Below are 8,778 nucleotides of genomic sequence, written 5' to 3'. Positions count from 1 at the left end.
GGCCTGTAACTAGATGGAGGAGATGGCGGAAGCGATTGGGTCACGAGAATCACACACTAGGGTTCGGCGGTTGCTCCGGTGACCTCAAGGGGTAAGAGTTTTCTGTAGGCACCGATACCATGTTTAAGGAGATGAACAAAGGGATTATAAGAATATATATACGAGCAAACCCTCTAACTATAAAATGACTATTCCACCCTCACTAACATATTTCCTAACAGAGAATCAAACTGGAACGCACTGAACAAGTGCATGAATCACACTAACTATTCGAGGTAAAACATACAAAAAGCGGTATTTACTTGGGAGCACCAAGCAAGAGCGGACATCCGCAGCTCAGACAACTTCAAGTGTTCATGAGATTGATATACCCTGGGTTTCTGCAAAGACCTTAAGACAACCTCTTGACATAAATCCCAAAAAAAGTAGAGGCAAAGATCAGTAATCAGTTGACCACAACCGACAGAATCCATTATTGTTATATGATCGAGAAACAGTAGAAATGGACAATTCTTATGAGTCAGTGGAGCCAAAAAATTTTTGCACTTTCATAGGGAAAGAACAGACTACTCTTCGCGTCTTTTTCGCTTTAAAGTAAAACTCTGCACCATCCTTTCATGACGAGCTCATCTAAAGATGCATCGACCAAAGATTGATATCTAGACCGGGAGCCAACACATGGGAACCTTTTCCCTTTTGCTCAGAACAAAAACAGATCTCCTTGATGAGTAAGGTTAAGGGATGCCGATATCTTGCCAATTCTTTTTCCCAGAAGATAACTGCAAAAGCATCCGCATGGTCTCATCATATTGCAGTGCTGATTTCCCAACAATTAGATTGGAGCTCATAGGATAGAAACCACAATACTATCTAAATTGAAAATTTCTTCTTGCTCATATCATAGCACAGTAACAATCTCAATGCAGCTCCACCAATGCACCGTCTAATTAATTTTGATTTGATTACACATCCCTGCCCCTAAAGGTTCACCCAGAAAAAAGGCTGCTCATACACAAAATAGATACCTTAGCCACATGGCCACAAAAAGATGCCAGCACCACAGTAGTACAACAGCAAGCTTCATTTTGATACAAACCCACAATTACTTGGTCAGCTAGGTCACCAATACAACCCAATTCGAAGAGCCATTTATCCAGACTCCCGAATAGGAAATCCATGGGAAGCCAATTCGCAAGAAAATGTACCATAAGAACTGGGTGTGCTTCAATTAGATCAACCTACAGGCAACAAGAAAGACAATCTTATATCCACTACAAGCCTAGAAAAGAACAAATGAAGCCATAAAATTCTAACTCACAGCCTATATAGCTAGCTTTATGCTACTTTTAGTAAACTTAAGATAGTGAATTATAAGCAGGGAAAAGTAATCTATCATTACCATCAAATAGAGTACGCTTTAGTTTTGCATAACCAGCCGCACTATAATTACTGCCTTCTACAGTTCCACTGCAAATCACGTTATCGACGACTTACAGACAGGGCAAGACGTACTTCTGCGGAGCCAGGGATCAATACACTGCCGAATGAAGTAAAAAAGTTGTCAGACATGTTAAAGCTCCCTCAAAAAGAAATCTATGTCACAATTGAATGAAGCACTCACATCTTTATGAAATTTGTGCAAGCAAGGAAGGTGCCGTATTGTATCCCCAATTGTGGGGGTGTCCAGACATATTGCGCAGGCTTCTTCAAAGACATCGGTCTGCGAGAAACATAAATGAATGCTTAAAAAATGGCAGATAATACTTAAAGCAAAAACGCTATCCCACCCCCAAGACACCCCTCCTACCAAATTACAAATAGAACTTCCCTGTATATAAAAATATTCACCTGCACTTTTGACTCCGGCAAACTATTAATCTGATTATCAGAGGTGCCAACATTACGGTTGTTCTCATCAAGTGCCAGCAGCATTTCATAGTCATATCTGCACGACAACAAAAGACCCCATAGTTATTATTATGTGCTTTATAAGAAAGTTTTCTGGTCCAAGTGAAAGCCAGAATCATGTGCAGTGGTACCATATGAAACCTCAGAAAGAATGAAAATCAGTTCTAAATAACAAATGAAGATCCGAAAATTACATAATCACAAAATCCTCAGAACACATCATTAGACTGTTTAAAAAGCAATATCATGCCAATTCAGGCAAGTGAAGTGAAAAATTCACTTCAAAAGTTTATGGGGTACATCTTTCTGAGATGTGCTAACAACGAGGAGCATGATGGTCACTGAATATGCCCAACTACAAGGTGCATGTCCAGTGCAGGCTGCTAATTCTTTCCATGGCGTCAGGAAGCTCGGATGACTAACTCAAATTGGCCATATAGCAACCCTTGTCCCTGGCTCCCAAATTTAATTCAACCTCTCACAAATTCAACTCTAGATACCCAACACCCTCCAACCTCATTGACTGTAGAGTTAAATATATGCGCATTACAGCAGTTTGCTACGTGCTTCCAACATGGCATTCGGCAATTTATTCGAGTTCACTTAACAACAATTTTTTAACATCCCCGTAACCATAGATATCTAGAAGAACAAGAAAAATCTGTCTAAAAAAAATGGACAAACTCTTTTATCAGTATCATCGTCCAAAGTAATATCTTTGACAAGAACGAAAGGTCAATCAAAAGAAAGACAGATTGCTGCCTGCCAGATACATAACATATATAAATTAAGAATTTAACAATTGATGACCAATATAACTACAATAAGCTTACACAGTGAGAAAGCTCAGTAGGTGATCTTTGACATATCCACATACCGCTTTATTCTACAGATGGACTAAGCACAAACATCAATGCAAATAACTGCACCTCTACTATTTCTTAAGAAAGTGTATTAAAAAGAACTGGCTTTATTGTGTCTTAAATTCATCCATTTATATTTCCGTGTTAAGCAAAAAACTTTAGGAAAATTTTCACATTACTTCAGTCAAACATACTTGTCTTCCAGGTGAAAAGGATCAATTTTCCTACAATACCAATCACAGAAAGAAACCAAGTTCAGGCAGCACTTATGATAGTATGAAAATAACCTGATGCACAGCATCTAACACAAGCAATGGCGAAGCCTGGACCTAAGTATACAATCTTGATTAAGTAAGCACTTGCATAAACGAGATGTTCAGTCAAAAACCACAAATAACCAATCTGAAGACTGAGATGCCAAAGATACACAAAAAATCAACCGCCGACTTTAAATAACAAATAGCATGAAAGTCCACGTCAGTGAATAAATAGATAGAGATCTTACTCATTAAAATCACGCTGAGTTTGAAAAATGCTACTGGATAATCCTATGTCACTGACGTCTCCCAATGCAGCTTCCAGTGCTTCCAACATATCCATCCTCTATAAATCAAAGGCCAATTTTCAATTAGCCGTGACAAACTCAGCCTATGTAAAACAGCCAGCAGGCAAACATAACCAGATCACAAACTGGACAAAAAGAACCTCTTCCAAAGAAATAAACTATATCATGCCATCAGAATTTGCAGTGCAACCAACACAGATTGACAATTGACAGATTCAATCAAATAAATGAAGTGAAAAGAACAGATACCGAAGACATAAATCAAATATCCCCCACCCCATGACTCACATTCCATATTTATGTCTTTCAACAAACCAACAACCCGAACCGAAACCCAATTGACATTGTGAGTAACAACATGATTTAGCAATGGGAAGTGAAAACCATTAAAGCCAGTAAAGTATTCATGTCTAAGTTAACTTCCCGACTTTCCTAAGGGAGGTTCAAAAGGTTGGGATTGCTTTTCTTTCAGAAGTTGCGTTTGGCTTGGTCTAGTTCCATAATTGATAGAGATTCCCATCGGTATGGGAAGGCCACTCTATTCATCACATGTCATTCGCATTAGTAACATAATTATCTAAACATCAGATGTATCTTCATAGGATCAAATGTCACTGCTTACAAGGGAAGATACAAGAAAAGAAACTTAAAAAATTTTATAAAGACACAGGAGTTACCATGTCGAGATCCATATTTAATGGAAAATGAAGAGACCTCTCCCCAGATATAAATGAAGAGGGCGATCTAGAAATGGGCCTCCTAGACTGCTGAAGTCTTGCACGCACAGGAACTCGTGTCTCGGTACCTCTCCTATTTGAAAGGTTTTGAAAAGACCGTGGCAGGGGTTGCCTTCGTGAACGTGTTTGGATTGAATTTCCCTGCAGACATACAAGAAAACAATGATCTTTCATAGTATCAACATTTCATTGCCAAGTAGATGCAACTCTAGAAGTTAAAAGATCATATGAATTGCCAGATTAACATATCATTCAATCCATTTCACTCAATTTTGTCCAAGCTCAACATGCTTGAATAAGCTCAGGATTCTCAAAACTAAGCCATTTCCTAGATTGAACATTTCACTTAATAAGCTTAAGTGTACTTTAATTTAAAGAAAAAAAGACAATTGTTACAAATAGAGGGCACTCCAAACTAGAGATCGTATCAGTAATCTACATAGAGCCAACAGCCCTCAGGTAACGCATGCATTGGATAGATCAATATCGGGAGAGCCAATCTCCTGAAATGAAGTTATTTCCTAAGTACCAAATAGTTAGCATGGCAATAGTTCTTTTCGTAAAAGAAAAATTGGAGATGCAACTCTGAGGCATTAAGTCAAAAGAAGCTCCATATGACAAATTAATTATTCTCAACTCTCTGAGGTAATTCTCAAATTGACATAGCTCCACCAAGCATTGGAATATCTTCATGCATATAGCAGAAGCTAAGCATCCAATCAAGTGTAAGTTTCAGAAAACCAAGAGTCACAGGAAAGACCATAGTTGGCACTTAAATTGAGGAGAGACATAAAGTTGTAACATACTTTTTCCTCTTCTTTGGAAAAAAAGAGGTCTCCACACCTTTACTGGTGCAATCATAACCAATCAAACTGATTCGACTTATCTTAAAATTTCTAAGCATAGCTTTACTAGTTGGCTTGCTATACACAATAGACTATCAAAATAATCAAGTGAAAGCTTGATACCAAGCCTTTCCGTGTTTTACCAATTGAGTGATGACAACAGATCATCTTTTCTTTGGTTGTCATTTTATTAAGAGAGTAGCAGGCTGGAATCAGGAGTTTGATTTGGGTTGCAGAACATCTTAAAGGGAAAGCTTTGCCTACTTTGATACTTACACTAGCTTGTTGTGCCAATCTCTATCACATATGGGCTGTAACGAATAAAAGAATTGATGACGTAACATTTGTCATAATATAAATACAATCTTTTAGTCGATTGTATGTGATGCAAACAGATTGTCATCCAATGATATCGGAATGATAACTAGCTCAAATATAAGATCTTTGGTTGTTAAATGTGGAACGAATGTGGAACTATGGCTGATGTAAGGTATTCATAGTTTGTCATATTGCAGGATGCAATCCACCCTGCCTCTTGGATGATTGACGTTTTTTACTTACCCCCCAAAGGAGAAAAGAATGGCACCTCTACTTGAATGAGCAACGAAGAAAAGATTGAACTTTACGATTGCACTTACATGACCAGTTCGACGACGACTTCTAACAGAAGTAGATGAATTTCCACCTACATTCCCCTCCTGCTGTAGTAATCTAGCCAGGTATTCATCCATCTGCTCAAATGCCGACAAACAATTTATAAGCTAAAAACATACAAGCTACAATCTCAACATTAGATAAACAATAGCACAACCTCCTCATTTCCAAGCATCGGTGAATCATTATACAGTTGTTCTTGAAGTTCACGAGCCAGCATCTCGTCTGCTTCCAGTTGTCTCGCCCTAGAATCTGACTCAAAACTGTTGAGAGTATCTAGAATAGTACCACCAGATTGACTCATTCCAGGTGAAGTGTCATCAATTTCAATAACTGAAGAAGAAGCTCCTTGATATTGACGCCTATGTTGTCTAGCAGATGATGGATTTCTAGAATCCCCGGGAGAGACCAGGTTGATAATTTCTGAGTTATTGGAAACTAATCTGTTGCAAGAATTGCCATTCCCAAAAGATACTTCCCTCTTGTTTTGCCTTCTAGTGGAACTTCTTGTAGAACTTGGCCATCCATGTGTTTGGCCTACCTCAGAAACAATATCAGAATTCTTGTTTGCAAAATTGCCACAACTACTGCTGTTATGAGGATAGCTGCTTGTTCTTTTCCCCATCATATTATCACGGTTCTGGAATAAGTTTCCAGCACTATCAGTTCCCCCAGAAAGCAAAACGTCAGCTTCAGAGCCATGGCGTGCTTTCTTAGTATGGGCATGTGTAGTTCTCCATCCACCAAATCTCTCACATTGTTCATCCAAATTAACAGTGGTGTCATTTGTTCCCTTATCCTCCCCACGAATAATAGGTCTCCTGCACAGTGACCAACCATGTGAGTTGACAGTCTGCAAATAAAGAGCTGACAAAATGGATGACATCTAATTCGCCCATTGAGACTCTTGGGGTCAATAAGAAAGCAACACAAGTTCATTTATTCTAAACTAGACCAGTTCTTCAAATTAATTGCAGCAAAACCTCTTTAAATATCAGTCCATGCAACCAAATATGGTCTTCATGCAAAAGAGATTTTTCCATTGCTTGAAACCCAAACACATAGAGAAGTCTGCCAAAAGCACAGGTATGTTTATCATACCCAACAATTCGTTTTCAGAATGTTCATGATTGTCAGAGATATACGGTCAGTATGAACAAAAAAACTCTTCCTCCGGGAATTCTCTATAAGAAAGATGCAACAGTTGCAGATTTAGCCCTAACACTAGCATTGAGGAATTTATAGACGCAAATTGTACCCATTTAGGAAGGTAAAATGGTTAAAAAGGTTATGCATAAGGAGACTAGAAAAAATGTCGCATCTACAATGCAAAGCAAGATTATCATCTAGACAATTGAATATCATTGGAAAATATAACATATTCAAGTTTCTTAATGCAATTCACATAGCATCTGAATGTACTACCTGGTCGAGATATCTGAAAGTTTTGCCTCTTGCTTCTCTGATGTACAAGGATGCATCAATATCCCTTTTCCTTTATTTCTATCAGGAGTACTATCCTCAGCATTACTGCTCTTTTTTTCAGCTAATTCTTTTTCCCTTGTTGCTATATTAAGTGGAGAGATACAACCATTTCTGACCAACCTTTTCTGCCCAATATGTCTCAGAAAAGAAACACTTTTAGGAGACTGAGATACGCAATTTGAAGATTTTTCATGCAAATCACTTGGCACATCAAATGATTTCTCACCAAACATATCTGAACCAGCATATTTGCATGCACTTTCATCTAGCTTCTCTTTGCCCTTACTGAACCTGTTCGATGTCTGAAAAGAATCAGAACAAGGGTACGAACGTTCATGATCAGTTTTTATTTCTACTCTTCTAAAACCATCAGCTAGAAAACCTTCTGAATCACCAAGCGGCGCATCCATTTTCACAAATCCGTTGTGCCCATTGCCTCGAATCACATTCAAAGCAGCGCCTTTTTCTGTGGAAGCAAACGACCTAGGAACTCCGATAGAAGCAGCCTTCCCTCTCTCCATATTCTCAGCGCCAGAAGAATGTCTGGAGTCAGGTTTAATGTGCCCCTTTCCAGCTGCTCTCCTGAACAAGTGGTGCTTCGAAGCACTCGAATTATCCGCCGACGAGTCACCAACGGAGTCGCCCCGGCGACCGAATTCAATGGCATTCACAATCCTTTTCGGAGGGCGCATCTGCAATCTCGGGTCCCGCCCGATCCCATTCGCTGCTCGCCCGCCGCTCCCAACCCGATTCGGGGATTTCATATCTAAAGACCCGGAACACCTCGAGGAACCAGGCGCTGGCGAGTCAAATTTCGCCTCAATTCCATTCCTACCACACTGCGCGTCCAATCTATCGGGTGTATCGGGCGCCTCAGCTGCTTGATGAACGTCCATATTCATATCCTCCATGATCTGACACCAAGACGTCCGGAATCAGCCGCAACGCCAAACAAGCAGCAAGCCCCCAAGGCAAAGACAGAACTAGCAGAAGACCTAGAAGCGAAACGTTCCCCCGATTTGCCGACGCGAAAATCGGAAGAAACCTACGTCGGATGCGCACGGGAAGCAGCGGGAAACACGAAAAGAAGACGAACTCACCCGTGCGATTGCCTCGAAGCGATAATCGCGAGGGCCGCCGCCGCCGCCGACGATCGGGGAGAAGGAATGGACGGAGACCGACTTACAGAGCCGCCGCCGCCGCCGCCGCCGCCGCCGAAGGTGGTGATGACAGACGAAGACGAAGAAGAGGAAGAAGAAGAGACTGTGAGGAACAAAGGGCATATGCGTACATCGCGGTTAAAAAAAATTAATTAAATTTCCCAAAATTGCTGAATCTTCCCTTTCAAATTATTCCAATCAAATTTTGATAAAAAAAAAGTTTTATTCCAATCAAATCTATTATTCTGTACAGTGGAAAAAATCGAAAAATTATTCTGTATAAAAAAATCAACTCAATTAACAAAAGAATATTTACGAAAAATTTAAATAAAACTTACGATTGGCAAAACAAAACCGTCGGAATTAATCGCGTAAATTCCACTAGAGGCCGTCCACTAATTTTGCAATCAGGTCACTGAATTTTGATTTTTAATCATACGATATATTATACTTTCGGATGTTTTGTTAGGATAGTGTCAATCCTTCGAGTATTGTTTTCGTAAATTTTTTTTCGTTTACCAATTGAGTTTCCTATCTTTGTCAATTTGATCAATCAAATTC

General features: G+C 39.5%; 1 protein-coding gene across 2 annotated transcripts; it reads right to left on the bottom strand.

Moving 5' to 3' along the window:
* Positions 1-871: 871 nt before the first annotated feature.
* LOC115694025 (uncharacterized) lies at positions 872-8,341 on the bottom strand. 2 transcript variants are annotated; one of them, XM_056314783.1, is made up of 11 exons: positions 8,269-8,313; positions 8,158-8,206; positions 6,998-7,971; positions 5,730-6,393; positions 5,557-5,649; positions 4,014-4,214; positions 3,277-3,374; positions 1,849-1,945; positions 1,622-1,720; positions 1,400-1,537; positions 872-1,238 (listed from the first exon to the last, which is right to left on the bottom strand). In XM_056314783.1, the coding sequence occupies exons 3-10, from the start codon at positions 7,966-7,968 to the stop codon at positions 1,475-1,477; spliced, it is 2,286 nt and encodes a 761-aa protein (XP_056170758.1). In that variant the 5' UTR covers positions 7,969-7,971; positions 8,158-8,206; positions 8,269-8,313; the 3' UTR covers positions 872-1,238; positions 1,400-1,474. The 2 variants fall into 2 exon arrangements, with proteins under 2 accessions (XP_056170758.1, XP_030476987.2); XM_030621127.2 differs by having other exon boundaries at positions 8,158-8,341.
* Positions 8,342-8,778: the final 437 nt, after the last annotated feature.

The sequence above is a fragment of the Syzygium oleosum genome, unplaced genomic scaffold, assembly GCF_021117445.2.
Source record: "Syzygium oleosum isolate NSW1041296 unplaced genomic scaffold, Sole_v2.1 Sole_v2.01, whole genome shotgun sequence".
NCBI lineage: Eukaryota > Viridiplantae > Streptophyta > Magnoliopsida > Myrtales > Myrtaceae > Syzygium > Syzygium oleosum.
This window is presented reverse-complemented; position numbering and strand designations above follow the sequence as displayed.